This window comes from Nelumbo nucifera, chromosome 3, assembly GCF_055504915.1.
Source record: "Nelumbo nucifera cultivar China Antique chromosome 3, China Antique-T2T, whole genome shotgun sequence".
In the NCBI taxonomy this organism is placed as follows: Eukaryota; Viridiplantae; Streptophyta; class Magnoliopsida; order Proteales; family Nelumbonaceae; genus Nelumbo; species Nelumbo nucifera.
This window is the reverse complement of record NC_142651.1, coordinates 15,630,216-15,650,140: the sequence shown is the minus strand read 5'-3', so window position 1 is coordinate 15,650,140 and position 19,925 is coordinate 15,630,216. Positions and strand designations below refer to the sequence as shown.

Genomic DNA, 19,925 nt, shown 5'->3' with positions numbered 1-19,925 from the left:
AGAGTAGCAACAAAAGAGGTATCGGAGCATGTAGTAAAAAGAGAATAACCATTAGAAGATTGTTTGAACCCCAAATGTGAAGGCAACTTGCTTAAGGCCATACAATGATTTCTAAAACTTGCAAACATGCATTAAGTATGTAGTCTCAAAACCTTGGGGTATTGTCATGTAGATCTCTTCATGAAGGTCTGCATGAAGAAAGGTATTGTTGACATCTAGTTGATGAAGATCCTAACCTTTGAAGGCAGCAACGGTAAGTAAATAACGAACAATGGCCAATTTTGTTTGGAGCAAAAGTGTCATGGTAATCAAGGCCTTCAACCTGTGTATATCCTTTTGCAACAAGTTGCACTTTAAAGCGCTTGATGGAACCATCTACCTTATATTTAATTTTGTATACCAATTTTGAACCAATGGGATGCTTGCCTGGAGGGAAGGACACAACAGTCCAAGTGTTGTTTCTTTCAAGAGCAAAAATTTCATCTGCCATAGCTTTTCTCCAATAGGGATCTCGGGCAGCTTGGGCACAAGTTTTGGGCTCAACTTCTAAAGTACCATGGTTGGATTGTGAAATTGAATGAGGCAATTGGTAAATGTAATCATTAAGGCGAGTAGGGATGGTGGTTTGGCAATGGGATCGCTAAAGGTGACCATGAGTAATGGGTTAAACTGAATTTGTAACTATGATGGGTTGGGCCACATCATTAGTAGTGGTGGGATGAATGGTAACAATGGTTGTTTTCCGATGAGAAGGGCCATTTGTATTGGGATAGTCACAATCATCATATGGATCCGGAGGTAGAGGTACCACTATGAAAGAATTGGGTTGGGCAGGTAGTGGGTCATCTTGAAAAGGGAACTGATATTCATAGAATACAACAGCTTGACTTGTGAAGATGCGTTGAGTTTCAAGGGCACATGCCCGATAACTTTTTTGGCCATGTGGGTAGCCCACAAATATGCAAGGTTCATCCCTAGGAGCAAATTTGTCCAAGGGACATGGGATGACTTGAACATAACATAGGCAATCGATTCCATTGCAAAACAGTGATGCAAGGTATGCCTTTTTTTTCTTAGAAAAGACTATTCATTGTTTGGTTTTATTGTTGCTAACACTGTTTTTTTTAACCATTGTTGATCAGACAGCCGGATTGTTTGATTCAAGACCATCCAGGCAATCAGTTCCGTTTTACCCAAACCCACTCCTTAGCCAAAAACCACTGAATTGGTCAATACCCGACTCAATGGGTCAAACCATTGATTCATTTGACCTGTTCAACAGCTTTGACCTTTTTATTTTAATTTTTTTGTATTTTTTCATTGGAATAGGTTATTTGTTCAAATCGGATGATCGAGCCACTGGCCCAAAAACCGATGGCCATAATAGTTCCGGTTCCGGGTCGGTTTTTAAAACGTTAATTGCCACTTAAATAATTTTCATCACTACATTAGACAAATGTTACTAGCAATTATATAAAAATAAGAAAACACTCCATTTTACATTTTTCCGGACCACACTTTTCCGATTTTCTAAGCATGATCAATTTTTTCAGGAAACAAATAATACAACTCCAAAACTTGAAATCCTAAATACCGATATATCATCATTTTTCAAAAAAATAACATCGATCCCAAACATTGCCTATGTCTCATGCACAATGGAAACACGCTGACAGCATTACATCCACCTATACGTCAAGATGACTTCAACATGAATATTATAACATTCAAATATCAAATATTCTCAATGTACGGATGGATTCATGGCCTATTGTCAATGTGTTCACACGATTTTTGTTTGCAACAAATGCAAGCTCTTCTAGAAAGCTAATAAACAATTATGGTAACCAGATAAATAAGGTCAAGAATTTGAAATATGAAAGCAGGAGACCGTTTAAACTTATTTCAAAGTCGTAGTCGAAAGTTGTTGTGTCACTTCAAACAAGGATCAAAATATCCGATATCAAAAATTGGGTTTCGGTATGTTATCAATAGCACGGATGCTCTAAAACCCTCTGCACCAAGATTGTAGTGGTGATTTGGATCAAACCCCACTTGCACTAGGTTGGTTAATAAGCAATTATAAATTATAATTCATTTATATTTTATTTCAAATAATTAATAAAAGGTAATTAATTATAGTAAAAATAATTTTTAAATTATTTAAATGAGACAAAAATAAACATTAATCATTATCATTATTAATAAAAATATTTTTATTAATACAATAAAAGGCAAATAAATTAGTAACATGTAATAAGATGAATTAAAAACTAATATCCAATTAATTTTTACTAACGAACTTAGATTCCACTAAAAATAAAAAAAATAATATAATTAATTAAGTTTAATAAGGATTAATAAAAAGAAAATTTAATAAAAAATTATTAATTAATTCAAAATCAACTTAAATTCTATTTAAAAATAAGAAAAATTATAAAAACCTCCTTAGGTTTTCTTTCTAACAATACTATGAACTGAATTCAAAATCAACTTAGGTTTTCTAACAATAAAAACCTCCCAATGACAAGTACTGGAAATATTCCCAACGCGCACTTGGGGGGGGCCTGTGTGGTGCGTCTATGGAGTGCCAATGTGAACTCCTATGAACCTCTCCTATATATGTTTTGACATTAACAAAAACATTCTATATTGTTTTGAAACAAGGTATAGGTATTTTCCATCTGTCAACATTTAAAATAGAAAAATATAGATATAATGCATTAATTTTTTAATACTAAATTTACCCTTAACCAATTTTATTCAGAAATAATTGCAAACCAAAAAAATGTATTTTTGTAAAAAATTACCTAAAAATAATTACAAACCATAAAATTTTAAAAATTCCTAAAAGAATTAACATTAAGATACAAAAAAGTAATATAAATTTATCTAAAACATAGAAAATTAGCCACTCTAACAAAAGTGCAACTTGAATTGTGATGACATAACCCAAAAGAAATGCTTGAGTTGGAGTTAAATGAGAAGAAATCAATTAGAAATGCTATAAAACTCCTTTCTCAATTTTTCTTAACATGGGGATTTTCTAGATGCACGATGGGTGTGAAGCGTGCTCTGTAAGAGCAGATCCAAACTTGTGTGAGAGGTTATTCGTATAAATCATTTAAAAGGTTAAATCTAATCATTAATCATTAAAATGGGAATGGAAATGACTCTAATATTTGATGTGACAATACCCTCAACCAAACGCCATAATGGTACAAAAAAAGTGTGAAAATATCTAACAAGTCATTAAATGATCACACAAAAAAGCAAACTCCAACCCCAGGTAGAAACGACATAATGATACCAAATACAATCTGTGAAAACATAACAGAAGTCATTAAATGATCACACAAAAAGCAAACTCCTACTCACATTGATGAGAGACAGGATCTGCTCCTCACAACTGGCGCTTCATAGATACATCCTATCATGCATTGAAAATATGTATTCACGGAAGATGTTCCGAATACACGGTCGATGTACGTATAAGACGCCCATTTGTGAGGAGCAGATCCCGTCACCATTAATGATACACGAGGTAGGCTATCAAGTGAAAATTATGTTAAAAATGATTATTATCCATTAAATTTGAACCCAAAGTTATTAAACTGCATTCCCTGTCAATTTCGTTTATGCGAATTATCTCAGACATATGTTAACACTTGTCTTCAACAGTTGATTGCATTTAGTATTTATGTTTGTACTTTTGTATGTCAGCACTCAGCACCGAAAAAAAATATTAGGGTTCGTTTGGTTCGAAATCCTATGAAATTTGATAAGAATTGACTATTACCGCCATCCGTTTGGTTTAAATGGAAATGAGAATTGGGTTCCAATTCTCAAGGAGGTTTGCATCGGGTAAAAGGAGAAATATGCACCTCCTAATTGGCAGCATCGTTTCCAAACAAAAAAAAAAACATCCTTTTCAAACGGTGGTTACAACATCGAACGGTGCCATGCTCCCCTTACTTTGTTCTATTGAAATGAGATTTTCATTCCAAAATGGAAGCCAAACTAGCCATTCTTTCACATGGGCAAATGTAATTTCATTAACGTCTGTCTGTTTGGTTTACAGTCAGGGTTGGAATTAAAATCTTTTGGAATATGAATCAAAATGATTTATTCCTATATTCTGTTTGGTTCAAATAGGAACTGAAATAAATTGGAATGAAATTTCATTCCCAAAAGAGACAAAGAATTGGCCATTCCCTCGAATGGGACAATGTCATTCCATCGGAATGGGATTTCAACTCCATCCAACCAAACAGTTGGAATCGGAATTGATTGATGAGAGGTGATTTGACCCTCCAATGACACCATGACACATGACATTCTAGAACCGATGCATGATACCTTAGTGCCACCTAGGCAATGACGTTGAATACACCTCGGGCACAGCTTGCATGCCTTCACTATCCCGGCACCACGTCAATAGGGGCAACCTACGAACACCTTGACTGAGTCAAACCGGTGATCTCGAGACTAGGCAGAGACCTCAACTCAGGGCAACCTCTCACTGCCGACCTAATTGAGGCCCAATTGGCAACTTGTATGATGATGTGGCTAACCACCATTACCTGCGGGCTATCATCTTCAAATCCTCTGGGATCACGTCACCTCATCGATGGAGCTAACTTTTGCCCCACCCGCTTCATAGGCAACTGGATAAGCTCTATCTCTTTATGCGAAAGTCATCTCTAAGAGTAAAAGTTTGAAACCACCTCCAAATGAGGTGGACCAGTAAACCACATCCTCCTGGAGACCTTGGATGGTATGTGCAACTTATGTATTGTTTTTCTTCAGCTCCGTATGATGATTTTTGCATTGTTTTTCTTTTATTTTTTCATTTTCTAAACATATATAGTAATTTCTGCTCTATTTTTATTAACTATTTTATCTATTTGCTTTTTGGACAACATATAATTCTGAAAGAGTAAGTTTCATTCATAATAACAATAAAAAGAATATGAATAACATTTTTTATCTTTGTTCTAAAATTTTGATTAATAAAATATGGAACATAAAAGTGGGGTTTGTGATAGATTTAGGATTTATTAGGGATAACTTTAAGAAAAATCATAGCAAAGAGTTTGCTGTAGTATGCTGAATGATATCATAGGGAACTGAAATCATACTCTTTTAGTAATTCTTTTGAATAATTTTACGCTTTTTATAACATTATAAAACAACTTTTTGGCCCAATAAATCTCCAAAGGCAAATCCCACTCTACCTGACAATCCTTATGTAGGATATAGTTGACGACAAGTTATGGGTAAGCTGTATTTGGACGGACTCAGGTTTGATATATGCTAAAATTTGAACGGATCTGCCCAAGGCTGTGCAAATTCTTCGTGATAGGTACCCATCCAACTTGTGAACTAATCACGGGGTCCCAAACTAGTTATGTGTCCAATATACCCAGACAAGAGTTTTTGCCCTAATAATATATCACTCCATATCATTCTACATACTTAAAATTACTCTTATATCGCTTCCCAAAACCATTAGAGTTTCATATTTCTTTTTCAATTTTATAAAACAAAAGGTTATTTAAAGTCACCCACAAAAGCTCAACAAAACTGATACTGTTGGAGATGATCTTGTCTTCTTGAGTAGTGCTACCAATGGGTCAGGTCATGTCATCAAATCAATAATAATAATAAGTCAATTTGAAAACTGAAAAAAATTTAAAGATATGGCCCATGCAGGTCTCGAACCTGCGACCTTCGCGTTATTAGCACGACGCTCTAACCAACTGAGCTAATAGGCCAGCTGTGCATTACCTTATTTTATAAAGTACACGAATAGTATATGCGTACGAATAATACATGAATCAGACGCATCACTGTCGCACAGAATGAATTGGAGATTATTACCAAAAAAAACAGAGAGAATGGAATTGGAGATGTTGTTCGGGATCAGATTCTTCTATTTGATTTTGCTTAATTGGCACTCCTCACACAGTCACCAGTGTAAACCATCAGGGACAATAAGACGGATCGAGAACGGCGTTGATCTTACGTCAAATTACTGAAGTTGATTTGCGTCTGTCTTCTGATGCCAAGACTTTCCACCACCCACAAAGCAATTTCAGGGAAACACTAATAGTGGAATGACTTAGATCAAATTACATATTAATCGATCCCAGCCACAAGCAAAGAAAATCTTTTGAACAAATACAGATAAGAACAACACAAACGTATGAAATAAGGTAGAACAGTTGCACAGATTTTTCTTCCAGTTCCAGCTGCACTCATACTACACGGAGTACGTACTAGAGAACATGCGTGGACAAGTAAGGGGCTACCAAATCGATCAACGTCTGGAGATGGCCATGAATGACAACAGGATTAGTAGTAGCACAAACACGACTATTCCGATGAAGGAACCTATCAAAGATGCAGAGGTGCGTTCACAGAAGGAGTTGAATTGTTGGCAGATGGCGAACCAATTTGCCCGAGCATTGCCTTTGTGTGCTAAGTACACAACCGCCGCTGCTGCCGAAGCTCCGGCCGTCAGTAGCGCCATCATCGCCTTCACAAAAAGATCGGAGTTAATTAAGTTGAAACAAATGCGTGAGTTAGCTTCTTGTATCGTTCACAACTGAGTGATTATATTAAACTGCTGCATGTAATTAAAAGCTTGCTAGCGTTGATTATTTTATACAATTACCGCATCAAGGAAGATCAAGATTATCCTACTCCCTCTTGCGGATGAAGTAGTCCTGACGATGTGGTAGATGGACAGAGGAAGAGAAAGAATGAGGTACGCACTTACAACCGCATTTGCAATCACAAAGAACCTGCAGATTCACACGGAGTAATAATATATTTATGTATATAATCAAGTAAGCCAACAGGTAGGTAGCTTGAAAAGGCAAGAACTCATGAATTCATCATCGGAAATGTGAAGTAGGTAGGTAGTGAAGAGGAACAGACGTGAATGAAGGGAGGTCATTGTATTGAGCCTTGAATTGGATGAACTGAGTAAAGAAAGGAAGTGTTTCATTAGTCGTGCCCATGGCGACGGCACTCCCGATTGTAGCGGCAACCGCGACTAGTCTCAGAACGAAGTCCAGTACGGAGATCCCTCTGTTCACCTCGTGCTGGGGTTGAAGGCTTGGAAATGGAAGCTCCTCCAACTTGGACTTCGAGCGCTCCTGCCTTCATTTTACGTAGCAATCAAACTGTTTAATTAATTCTTCTCTGAATCCAAAGCCAGACAAATGCTCTTGAGAGTTGAGAGAAGAGAGAAGGAAAGATATGTACTTAAAGAAAACAATCAACCAAATAATAAAAGAGAATAATGACGAGGCTGCAGCGGCGTCCAAGTTCCAACGTCACAACCACGATGCAATCAGTGTTATATATATATATATTAGGTTTGGTGGTCTCATAATGTGGTACTAAATGCACCTGCTCTAACTTGCTCGCTCTCTTTTCCTATATTTTTAATTTAATTATATGTAGACATAGGTTCCATATATATTCATTGTAATTAAAAATAAATTAAGAAAATTTGCTTAAATACTTGGAATATGAATGTCTTAGGTTTACTATTTTATATTCACAGCCTCCCAGATAGAGGATTTTTTTTTCCTTATATAATAAGCAAGCTGAAAATCTTAGGTTTTTGATTAGGTACAAAGACGCGTCTGAATTCTGAAAAGGAAAGGAAAAAAAAAAAAAGAGAAGGAGAAAGGGCAGCAAAAGGAACGGAATGGCAGGTTTGGTGGTTTTGGTTAGGCCTAAAAATGTTGATGTGATTTTTGAGTAAAGCAAGTAAGTGGGTACTAAATTAGCACTCTAATTGAGGCTAGCTAGTATTTTTTCAAGTGTCTGCTAACCCCAACCCCATTGAGCTATTTCCCGACCCACACTTGTATGGATCCTCCCAGGCTTCGTCCTTTATTATTATCTAATCCAACTTGAAAAAAAAAGGGAGACCAATCAGTTCAGATCAGAATTTACTACGATCGTGAATTGATGCTAAATTCACGGACAGGATGTGGTTTATAGGAGGAAAAGGACTAGTTGTAGGGGGGGCTGGAATTCAGAATTCTGCATCTCTGTGTTTCTGTACTTTTCCTAAAGGCAAAGCAAAGTTGGGATTAGAATATTGTATTTATACGGTTGAAGCCTTGGGCCCTAGTAGGCCTAGTAGGCCTAGTAGGGGATTCTTGGCTATTGCTTTTTCTTAGGGGTGAGTAAAAAAACCTAAAAATCGAATTGATCGAAGCAGAACTAAAAATTTGGTTAATCAAATCGGTAAGTTCGGTTTTATTTAACAAAAATAGATAATTCACGGTTAACCAAATTGATCAGTATACATACATATATATATATATATATTATTTTTTATACATTATAAATTTATAAATATGTATTATATATAAATATATATTTCTATTTATAATACATAATATATTATTTATTATTGAAAATATAATATTATTCATATTTCTAATATTTTATTATATATTTATATATTTTTCTATAATAAATATTATAAATAATAAAAAACCAGAAATCGATGATTAACCAATCGGCTTCGATTCAATTTCAATTATTGGTTTTCCAAAAACCGATAACCCCAATTCAATTTCAAAAATTAGCCCACTGTTCGATTAACTGAACCGTGATCGCTCTTGCTGATATGTTTGGCTTTTTGGTGTTCCGCCCTCCCTTTATTTCCCGTTGTCCTCTGTTGGCAATGCTAATTTCTACCTATTTAGACCGTCCAATGAAAAAGAGAAATTCTCGGACAGACCCTACCCAACCACTAATCTAATAACTCACTGGTGATTAGCCCAAAAATGTTGTGATGGCTAATGGGTAAAGTATTCTTTTGAGTTTTGACTCAACTCTATCTGGGCCGGGTCCATTAATGCCCTCAACTAGGCTCAGGCCCAAATAGGGTGGAAATGAATCGGGCCAAGCTGAAAGAGCTTGGTTCAATATAAAAGCATAAGGTTAGAGTTTGGCCTGGCTCAAGTCCAATTGGAGCTATTATAAGGTGGAATTGTCCACTCAAAAGTTTGTATATTTGCCTCAAATTGAGCAGTAAGACAGTGGTTATATAATAAAAAATGTATTTCTTATTATACATATAAAAAATTTTTTAAATATTATATAAAATTAGGCTCACAAGCTGAGTTTCATACTATCTAAATTCACTCAATTGGCAATTGAGCTATATTGGGCTTAAGCTGGATTTGGACCCAATTTATGCTGCATTTGGCATTCCTTATTTGAAGGGATTTATCTCCTTTTTGCAGTTAAAAATCCAGCGTTCAAGAAGAGCATTTTAAATGTAAGAAAAAGATAAATCCTTAAAATAAAAAATGCCAAATGCAATAACAAAGCTTGAATAGCTTGATTTGTATTTACCCCTAAGCCCAAGTTGCCTGAACAATTTCCGAGTCAAACAATCCGACCGTTCGATTCAACAATAGTACGAAATCCATAATACCACTGATTACTTGGCTCGGTTCACAGACAGGACCAGTTGCTGCATTATAGAGAAAGAATCACTGTTTTCAAAACCAGACCAGACTGGAAAAACCGGGAACCTGTCACCTGACTGGTTTCGTTTTCCTCCAAAACCGCTTTTTCCCCCAAAACTATTGATTTTGGTCAGTAAACCGCTGAACTGGACGGTTAACCGTTCGAACGGTTTTGACCGTTTTCTAATTTTTTTATTTTTTTATTTTTTTTGTCAAAGCGGGCCAGTCGTTCGGGTCAAACGATCGGACTGTTCGAACCAATAATCAGACCCCTAACCGGTTCATTTTTAAAAACCATGGAAAGAATCAATGGAGCACATATGACGAATAATCCACATGGCAACATGGGTAGTATGCCCAAAAGGACTCTGCATCTGAAACCTGGCTACATGATGAAAATTGATGATGGGTGATTTGGCCCGACCTAATGGCCAAGGTCGGGCCAAGGTGCACGTGGATGCAATAAACCAGTAGGATGACAACTCAGCAAGGGAGCCTCGTTAGCAGCTCAGGAGCTCGGGCGCTTGAGCACCTCGGTGTAAGATCATCTTAGCATAAAGGCACCTCAGCCCCTAATTTAATTCGGGGCCAAAGAACCGAAGTGCCATGTAACCAAATCCGAAAGCTTATTCAACAGACTCCGAACCCTTCGGGATCACGACGTTCGTTAACAGGACTTATCCTCACGATGCTCGAATCAGAGGGAAGAGATAAACCTTATCAATTGGCTCATCCCTCTCCTTCGGAAACGAAACGAATCTTATCCATTTATCCCAAAGATCCCGAAGCTTTTCCGTGTGACTCACAGTTATCCAACTATATAAAGGCATCGATCTTCAAGGTAGAGGTACGCGTGATTACTTGCATTCAAGCTCTCTAGCATTCATACTTAACTTGCAAGCACACAGAATACTGACTTAAACATCAGAACAACCTCACCGGATCTTCCACTCTAGTCCCTCTGGGCACTGTTTTACAAATTAACCCAACTCGCCATGTGAGAACATCTAGTCAATTTTTATTAGTCAAACTCTTTCAGATCGCGCACCATCTAAAACCATCCTATGATACCGAAAAACCTTACCAATCAACCGGTATCATAGCAGTGGTAACCAAAATTCAGGAGAATTTTTATTAGTCAAACTCTTCCGATATCATACCAGTCCGGCATGGTAGATTTACCGAAAATATAAATAGGGGATACATAGGTCATTTTACTTGACCATCAGGGGTACTTGTCGAATATCTAGGAATTCTTGTCGTGTGTCCACGAGAGGAGTGGAGACGAACGATTCCCTTATCCTTTTAAACTCTCTCTCTCACCCTAAGCATAACGACTCTTATACTATGCCATACAAAAATACACGAAGGATCAAACCATCCAATTCCCTTTCTCAGAGCACAAGTGTATAACTACATTTTCCCCTGACTTGCAGAAAAATGGCTGAGGCTTTCATGGGCTTCAGCATGCCAAAACCACAAATTCACAGCCCTTCCTACCAAACAGCAAAATTCGATGCCTACCCACATCCGAATTCGGTAAGGCACTGATATCTCTCTTCCTGCTTTCTGTGACTGAAATCCTTGACCACTCCCAATACTGAAGATTAAACGTTTCCCATGCAGCTTAAGCAGTGTTCAAGTTCTAGATTCACTAACGGCTGGTTTCAGGTAGCTACTACTTTACTCTCGTGGACTATGTAGTATTTAATTGCTGGAACTTTGGGTTCAGTCAGGAATTGAATTGATTTGCAAATTCAGAGTGTTCATTACAGTTTCAGCTGCTGAGGCTGAGAGAAGAACACATTTGCAGAAACAGGCAAACAGCAACAACAATCCATTGTTTTTATGCTAGCCCATTAATAGCCAAATCCGATGATAGAACTAATTTGATCTGTTAGTTGCTTTGTCAATTGCCTCAACAGTGGCTCTGTTTTGTAGAGTGAAGGTAGCAGGAGAAAAAGAGGCCATTTATGCAAGGCAAATGCTTTCCCGGATTGGCCTCTAATGGCTGTTATGGTTGAGCACATGGAAGGTCAAAGAGACATGATTACTCACAAGTCAATTTGGCATCTCAGTGATGAAACTATAAAGACCATTTGTAAGTAATGAGTCGCTTCCTTCTCTGTTCATTTTGTCTTTGTTATGATGCATCGATTAAGTTTGAAGTTTTAAAGCTTGTCTGGAATTTCTATTATAGATACAATTTACATCATGTTCACTTGTTGGGGATGTTGTTTCTTTGGATCCACTAAAGTAAGTTCATTAAGTTACCTCTCATTTGTTTACCTGTTGTGGATTTTTTTTTTTGCATTTGCAATTTTGCATAGCAGGTTCTGGATTTTTTTTTCCTACTTTCTGTTTTTTAACATTAAAGGAGGTTGGCTTAGGATCCATATTATGATGGAGAACAATATAGGAAAGATGGAGGAGATGGTACAGGGCACTGGGTCTATGAGAAGGTATATGCCTTTCTCCTTTCTTCTACCAATTCAATTCAGATGATCGGATGAACCCCATTTGGCAATGAGTTTAATTTCTGGTTCTTGTCAAATTCTATACAGGCCCATAGGCCGTAGTAATCTCAGTCCAACAAATTTTGGGCGTTGCCCATAACAATGTTGGGTTGGGTAGGAAATAGAAATACACTCCACCTATCTTTACACACCGGCCTTGGGCCTTTGGCTATAGGTTGACCCATTTCCAATCTGCAGCACAAAGGTCTAACAACAGGAAGACCCCAATCAATAAAGCCTTAAAAATGATTCTGTGACCTTAATGTGATGCAGCAAGAGGATATAGAAGAGTCTGCTAGAGCAGAGTTGTGGCGTGAGGAACTTATCGAGGAGATCGAGCAAAAGGTTGGAGGACTAAGAGAGTTGGAAGAAGCAGGAAGGAAGGAGGAGCTTGTTAAATGAACAAGGGTTATATGGGTGGTTAAGAGTTAAGACATAAGAGATCACTCTCCAATTCCCCAACTCCATCCATTTATAAGGAGCGTACCTTGCATAACTTAACATGCTGTATATATGCTCCGAATTATGTACGTTTCTTATAATGACATATGTGCAAAGGCAATCTCTACTCTAGAGTGTAGAGATGTAAGGTATTTGCAACAAACACGGAGCAGTAATTGTGGGCCTCTATTGTTCATGTAAGTGTATTGGGGCCATAGTTAAGAGCTGGCCTAACACCCATTGTGGACCTTCTTCCATGGCTAACAGAGTAACAGTTTGCTGAGTGGATCCATTACTACTAAATCCCATTTAACACACAACCCTTTGATTGATCTGCAGAATAAAGCTCTAGTGAGTACGTACACTTTGATCCTCTCATCCATTGTTCTGCTTGTATCTGGAAACTTTAAGGCCATGAACCAACTGCTTTCCATTGCTAAACCATCATTATCCACCAAAGCCCAGTAAGTTGAAGAAAAGGCCAAAATTTGTACGAGACCAGATGGGCTGAACTTTCATCCACGTTGTAACACGTTGCTCTTTTGGGGAGACGTGTAAAAGAAATGGGAGGTGGGTTAAAACATGTGGTTCATGTCTTCCATCCGAGAACATAGAACCTATTGAAACGCTTCTCTTGCAATATTCTTTTCAAGTCCTCTACTACCCCAGCCAGGTATTTGTTTCTCCAATTATATATTTGTCTACCCATTGAGAAGGCAAAGGCAGTCCCTCTCTATTGTTCAAAATCTTTCTCCCAACAATACGAACAAAAAAAAAATAAATAAATAAAAAAATAGAGAGAGAGTATTCCCAATTCCCACAAACAATAACTTAAAATAAGCCCATATACCTTAATAATTGAGCATGGAAGCTTCGGATACCTTTGACGTCTCTAAAATCACATGAATTTCTTATACGTAGTAACAAGACCATATTAAACAATATCACACCAATTCTATATTCCCTTATAGTTAGTTGACATTCTTGCTCAAAACGAGTCCATATATTCTAATAAATTATACATGAAGGCTTTGATTGTCTTTTTGAAGATTTCTGAAATCTCATAGATTTTTTATATGATATTTAATCAAACCATATTAATTAGCTTTTATTAAAAGATCTTAATACCTTTATTAAGTATGTTGCAAATGGAGAGATCCCAACTAGTTGTGCAATATGATGCATTAGAGTCTTTAAAAGAATGAGACACTGGGCAAAAAAGACAAGGGGAGAGGAAGAGGTTCAAGGGTTCGACATTATTGCCGTAGGGGCAACCGGGCAAGAGGACTTTGGTCAAGCAACTATTTATGAAGTTTTGCCTTGTTAAAAACCTTCCACCCTAAAAGTCTAAAACACTTTCAAAAAATAAGTTTCACCCTATTCAAATCCTTTCACCCAAGAACCTAGAGAGAGAGAGAGAGTAATCAATGTATGTCTTCCATCTGAAGAATAGAGGATGCAGGGCTTGCCGAAAAACTTCTTTTCTACCACAGAGTTCTTCAAGTCTTCTTCCACCACCCACTCCAAATTCCATTTAGCTTTCTACCCATTGAGATGCTCTCTTCGTTGTTTAAATTTTAAAGCCTTCCTCCCTAAATACAAACAGACAGGACAAAGAATATAGAGGACTTGCCGAAAAAAGCATTTTCAGTTTTTTTTTTTTTGAAGAAAATGAAAAAAAATGAATAACGGGAGTATTAACCCACCTACTTTTACACGTCTCTCCAAAAGAACAATTACAACGCAAATGAAAGTTCAGCCTGCATTGTAACAATAAAATGTGTAGCCCATCCGATCGCAATTTGTACCAGGTAGTCTTTCAGTCTTTCTATACAAGAGGTTCAGCTTTGGTAAAAAAAGAGTTATCCCATTAGAAAAAGTAATACACCTTCGGCCCAGTCGGTTGGGAGTTGGGGACTTGAGAGAGTATCAACAACCAACGTAGAAATGCATGCTTAGTTCATATTCCTTATGACCCGGACGGGCAACCCTGAGACCAAGAGGTTGTGGCTTTTTCCTTTGTAGCTTCTCAACAATAGTCAATAGGTTCCGCCATCTGGATCTGGATGGTCCTAGATCCTAGTAGTTCATTAACATCACGGAATTAGTGGAGAAAGAGAAAATGAAGGGAAAAGTCAGACAACCGCAAGGTCAGCAACCTCCAAAACCTAGGGCCTGTTTGGGAGGGCTGAGCTGAATGTAAGCTTCGGTTCAGAAAATCCGGTTCATCTGTACAAATAATATAAACGTTGTGTCCATTTGGGAGGGCTGAGCTGAACATTCAATTAAACTGGTTCAGCTGGTTTGAAGGGTTCCGGATAAACTGTCTGAAAAAGGCTCAAGTGGACAGCTTAAAAACTAATTGAGAGTTGATTTGGGCTATTTATGTAGAGCCCAGGTTTATTTAATGTCTAATATATAATATTAGAAATGTGCACATTTATCTACTTTATTTATTTTTATTATTTAATTATGATATAATGAATTAACTGATTTGATCTAAGTGATTAAACCATAGATCCACCATCCGGCTCTTTTTTCAACTCAGTTGTTAAAACACTAGTTTTCTCCCTAGCAAAGGTGATCATTTCTATACCTTCTCACAAGCTAGACTTCAGGCTCGGCTTTACACTGTTTTGCATGATTTTAAAAACTGATCTGCAAATAGAACAACTTTGGCCATTATTGGTTCCTAGGTCAAATGGTCCAACTGTCCGGCCCGAATCTCAGTCAGATGGGTTTGGGGTCTAAATATTGACTCGGAGTTATGATCGGTTCCCAATCAATTGGTTCAAAACCATACTATTTCGAGTTTGGGCTTTGTGCCAAACCCAGGCCCAGCCCATGAACAAGTCTAATCAAGTCTAATCCACAATATATATGTTTTCATTGAATTATAACATATACTATATGTCATATAATATTATATGCCAATACTTGCCTTAGTTTTCAAGCAGAGAATGAAAGTTAAATCAAAATATTTTAATAACATCATATGTTATATAAAGTGGATGCTCACAAATGACAAGTGTCCAAATATTTTAATCTGTAAATCCAATCAATAAGTTAAGTTAAGACAGGAAAAAAACCAAATGAATGAATTGAGGCATTTAAAAAGTACACAAAAATCAAAATCTAAATGCATTTTCATCCATTTACTTTTTCTTATTTTTACTTGTCATTCCACTAGTTAAATGTTATATGTTTAAAGAGATAGACCCAAAAGCCCGGCCCGGCCCAAGGACCCGGGTCTGGGCTATAGCCCTAATAACAGGTGCCAAGCCTAGCCGAGACCAGTCCATGATCGCCCCTACTCCCTAGGCCCTATCCCCTCTTTGGTTGAATAATGAAAGAATACAATCAAAAGGATTCCAAACATCCTTCAACTGCAAATAAATTTACAAAATCAAATATTAGTAATCATTTAAAATGTGATAAACAGGATTTTAAATTAATAACGCATGTTATATATCAATAATTAGAATAAATAAATTTTATGTAATTAGTTATCATCTTTTCCTATCCAGGTGACCCTTGGGGGATGTGAAAAAGTATTCCACCAAGACTTGAGGAGATAACACATGATTTTCACGACTCTCCTTTTTTACAAGGGATAATAATAATAATAATAATAATAATAATAATAATAATAATAATAATAATAATAATAATAATTTGTTTCTTTTACTTTTCGCATACATACAAATATTCTTGGAAGATCATGGATGTCAACTTCTACAATTGAATGCAAGAAACAAATTGACGGAAAGCATTAAAAGAGGGTGCACAATAGGGTTGATCATTTCGCCCTGGGTGATTTTTATTGTAAAACATAATCAAGTTAACAAAATACTTTTTATAAAATATAATTCTATCAATTTAAACAGGCAACCGGGATGCCCGACCCGACCTGACCCAAGACCAGACGACCCAAGGGTCTGTTCTGGTCTGGTCCCATGCCACCTTAAAAGCTGTTAGTATGTTATAAAAAAACCGGCCCGGCCCATGATCATCCCAAGTATAGAAGGAAATGAATGGAGAGAAGAACTTAAATAAATATATATATATATATATATTATATCTAGAACCTAGGAAGTAGGAATATATTCACACACCCCTCCGGCCTCCCTCGCAGTAGAAAGATAAAATCTAACCACTGTGTGAAAACAAAAGGAGAGATTTTGTTGGATTTGAAATGGCATTTGGGGAGATTTGTCTCAACTCTCACCTAGATGCTTGGGTTGAAACTGGGAAGAAAGCATGTGACAGATACGTGACTTGTAGTGGGAGGAAAAGCTGGGAGTAGAACATCTCAACCACCACTTCTAGTGGAAGGGAAAGCATTTGAAATGTGCATCCTCCAATATTCCAAAACATTGTTTGTGAAAATTTGTTCAAACTTTGTTTGTCTTTATTGAAAAAAGGAGAAAGACAATACTGGAGTTAGGCTATAGTAAGGGTCGAAATGTCGAATTCATTTAGGGAGAAAACATCCTGGATTCGACTATGATACCAGATAGATAGACATGATATCTGAAAATCTTCTAATCAATTAATCGGAACCATAATTGATCAAACCTCTTTTGTAGCATATCTTTTTTCAGCATCATAGAAGTTAATAACTTCATAAATAAAGATTCATAGGATTGGTGGTTTATCACCCAACCCACTTTGGCATATGGAATTGGAAGTGGGTCGATTCACCCAATGGATCCATGGATTGAATTGGGTAAAGGGTACCGACTATTTTATAAAGCAGGAAATGATGTCTCTCAAAATCTCTCACTCAGACAGGCTTCCCTTTCTAAGATGTTTTTGTGATGTTGTTAGGTGGGCTTTTAAAACTAGAGGAATTTTCATTTACACTCATCTCATAAATTTTCACATCATTGTACAGTTGAGAATAGTATCAATGGGGGAATTGATGCCAATACAAGGGGTATGGTGTCATAAGTATTGGTTTTAGAAGTTTTAAATTATTATAAGTGTATGATTTATACGATGGGTTTCAATCATCGTTTACAAAATCGGACGGGATAGGATGGTCGGAGAGGAAAAACCGGTAATCAGTCAGCCCCCCTGGTCCGGTTATACTAAAAACCGGAAATTTCTAAAAAATGTTGAAAAAGTCAGAAAACCAGTGACTCGGGCGGTCAGACTGCTAAACCTTTTGACCCGGGCGGCGGTTTGCAGGTTACTTTTTTTATTTTCAATGTTTTAAATTAAAAAAAAAAACAAAAAATAAAATGCCTTCAATATCCTCAACCCAAAATCGAATGTTTAGTCCCTTTAGGATTAGAACCCCATTTTCGTTCTAACCCTTCCCCCCTCTCAACCCTCACACCCAACTGACCACCTGCGGCAGCCAACACCTCCGGCATCTGACGGCGATTAATGGTGATCGGCGAATGGAGAGTTTGCAATTTTCTGTTTTTCCTATATTTTTTGAATTTTTTTGTGTTTTTTCTGTATTTTATTTTTATATTTTCTCTGTGTTTTGTACTGTATTATTTTTTATTTAGATAGTTTTATTTTCTGTATTTTTTCTGTTTTTAATTTAATTTTATGCTATTTTTATTATTTATAAATACATTTTTTATTTTTTATTTATTTATGATGTCACGGGTTGAACTGTTCAACTCGAATGATTGAACCGCTTAACCAAAAACCGATCCCCTGACCGATTCTGTTTCCGATTCGTTTTTAAAAACCATAACAAAATTTCCTTAAATTAAAAAATAAAGAAAAGTTAGACCCACTGATGTACTACTTAAAAGAGTGATTAATGGGTATTAGTAGTTTATGGGTGGATTGCTCCTCAACCCGCATCCAACCCACCCAATTATCACAATTATTCAAGCCCAGGCTATAAACAAGTATACATTCACTCACTGCCCCTTTACTCGATTTGTGGTCGATTTGTGTTGTAGTTCAATTTGGCTCAAAAGTCTCTAAGATCATATCCAGATACAGATCAGAGATGACCTGACCTCACATCAAACGGGTGGGTTCTGAGTATTTCTGGAATAAGGATAAACTAGTGGAGGGCTGAAATGGCACCGTCGACCCGTTGACCCATTTATTCGGTTTTTGGCCAAAAACTGTTGAATCGGTCAATGATTCATTTATTTGAGTGGTCGAATCGTTGATTTGTTGACTTATTTAATGGTTTTTTGCTGTTTTTTTTTTATTGAGAACCATCCTGATAAATCGATTATGTTTTATCCTAATCTCGGTCCCAGACCAAAAATCGTTAAATCAGTCAACGATGCATTGACCCAGATGGTCGAACCGTTGACCCGTTCAATGGTTTTTTATCGTCTTTTTATTTTTTTTAAATATTTTGTCAAAACGGGCCATCCATTTAAACCGAACAATCGAACCATCGACCCGAGAATCAGTGGCCAGAATGGTTCTGTTTTCAAGTCGTATGAGTTACAAACTTGGATGGCATAACACGTATGGTACTAATCAATGGACCTCACACACTCAATTTTTTGCTTGAAATTTTTTTGCCATAATGGGTCATCTGTTTTTTTATTTTTTTAATTGGGAACCGTCCAGACAACCAGTTCCGTTTTACCCCAATCCCAGTCCCCAGCCAAAAACCGTTGAATCGGTCAATGACCCAATGACCCGAGTGGTCAAACCATTAATCCGTAGACCCGTTCGATGGTTTTCAGCCATTTTTTATTTTTTAATTTTTGTTGTCAGAACGGGCCGTTCGTTTGAATCGGACGGTTGAACCGTCAACTCAAAAACCGGTGACCAGAATGGTTCCATTTTCAGGTTGTATGAGTAACATGCTCGAATGACATAACACGTATGATACTACTTAATGGACCTCACACACTCAATTTTTTGCCTGTAATTTTTGTTGTTAGAGTGGATCATCCGTTTAAACTGGACGATCGAACCGTCAACCCGAAAATCGATGGCCATAACGGTTTTGTAATTTTTTGCTTGTAATTTTTTGTTGTCAAAACTGGTCGTCCATTCAAATCAAATGGTCAAATCGTCGACCTAAAAACCGGTGGCCAGAATAGTTTCGTTTTTTAGTTGTATGAGTGATACGCTCGAATGACATAACACATATGATATTGCTTAATGGACCTCGCAAACTCAATTTTTTGCCTATAATTTTTGTTGTAAGAATGGAACCATCGACCTGTTGGTCCTTTGACCCGGTCCCTGGCCAAAAACCGTTGAATCAATCAACAACCCATTGACTCGAGTGGTCGAACCATTCACCCATAAAATTAGCTGTTTTTTTTTTTTAAATTCGGAACCATCCGGGCAACCGGTTCCATTTTATCCTAATCTCGGTCCCTGGACAAAAATAGTTGAATTGGTCAATGACCCATTGACTCGGGCGGTTGAACCACTGACCCGTTTAATGGTTTTTGGTCATTTTTTTTTATTTTTTAATTTTTGTTGTTAGAACAGGCCATCTGTT

General features: G+C 37.0%; 2 protein-coding genes and 1 non-coding gene across 3 annotated transcripts; 1 reads left to right on the top strand and 2 right to left on the bottom strand.

Annotated features, from left to right (window-relative positions):
• Positions 1–5,703: 5,703 nt before the first annotated feature.
• Positions 5,704–5,777, bottom strand: TRNAI-AAU (transfer RNA isoleucine (anticodon AAU)). Its single transcript has one exon. It is a non-coding gene; the product is annotated as a tRNA-Ile (tRNA).
• A 190-nt stretch (positions 5,778–5,967) lies between these two features.
• Positions 5,968–10,683, bottom strand: LOC104602987 (casparian strip membrane protein 1-like). The gene is made up of 4 exons (XM_010266873.3): positions 10,673–10,683; positions 6,946–7,170; positions 6,680–6,809; positions 5,968–6,541 (listed from the first exon to the last, which is right to left on the bottom strand). Exons 1-4 carry the CDS (start codon positions 10,681–10,683, stop codon positions 6,323–6,325), a joined length of 585 nt encoding a protein of 194 aa, XP_010265175.1. The 3' UTR covers positions 5,968–6,322.
• Positions 10,684–10,847: 164 nt separating this feature from the next.
• On the top strand, positions 10,848–12,772 carry PNSB4 (NDH dependent flow 6). Its single transcript, XM_010259696.2, has 6 exons — positions 10,848–11,051; positions 11,139–11,183; positions 11,454–11,613; positions 11,713–11,768; positions 11,903–11,974; positions 12,302–12,772. Exons 1-6 carry the CDS (start codon positions 10,953–10,955, stop codon positions 12,428–12,430), a joined length of 561 nt encoding a protein of 186 aa, XP_010257998.1. The 5' UTR covers positions 10,848–10,952; the 3' UTR covers positions 12,431–12,772.
• Positions 12,773–19,925: the final 7,153 nt, after the last annotated feature.

Excerpts from the sequence above, each read along its gene's own strand:
- LOC104602987 (XM_010266873.3), bottom strand. Across the intron at positions 6,810-6,945 it reads AATGACCTCCCTTCATTCAC|GTTCTTTGTGATTGCAAATG; the intron begins GTCTGTTCCTCT and ends GTGAATCTGCAG. Across the intron at positions 6,542-6,679 it reads TCTTGATCTTCCTTGATGCG|GCGATGATGGCGCTACTGAC; the intron begins GTAATTGTATAA and ends CTTTTTGTGAAG.
- PNSB4 (XM_010259696.2), top strand. The coding sequence starts at position 10,953 with ATGGCTGAGGCTTTCATGGGCTTCAGCATGCCAAAACCACAAATTCAC. Across the intron at positions 11,052-11,138 it reads CCTACCCACATCCGAATTCG|CTTAAGCAGTGTTCAAGTTC; the intron begins GTAAGGCACTGA and ends TTTCCCATGCAG. Across the intron at positions 11,975-12,301 it reads GGCACTGGGTCTATGAGAAG|CAAGAGGATATAGAAGAGTC; the intron begins GTATATGCCTTT and ends AATGTGATGCAG.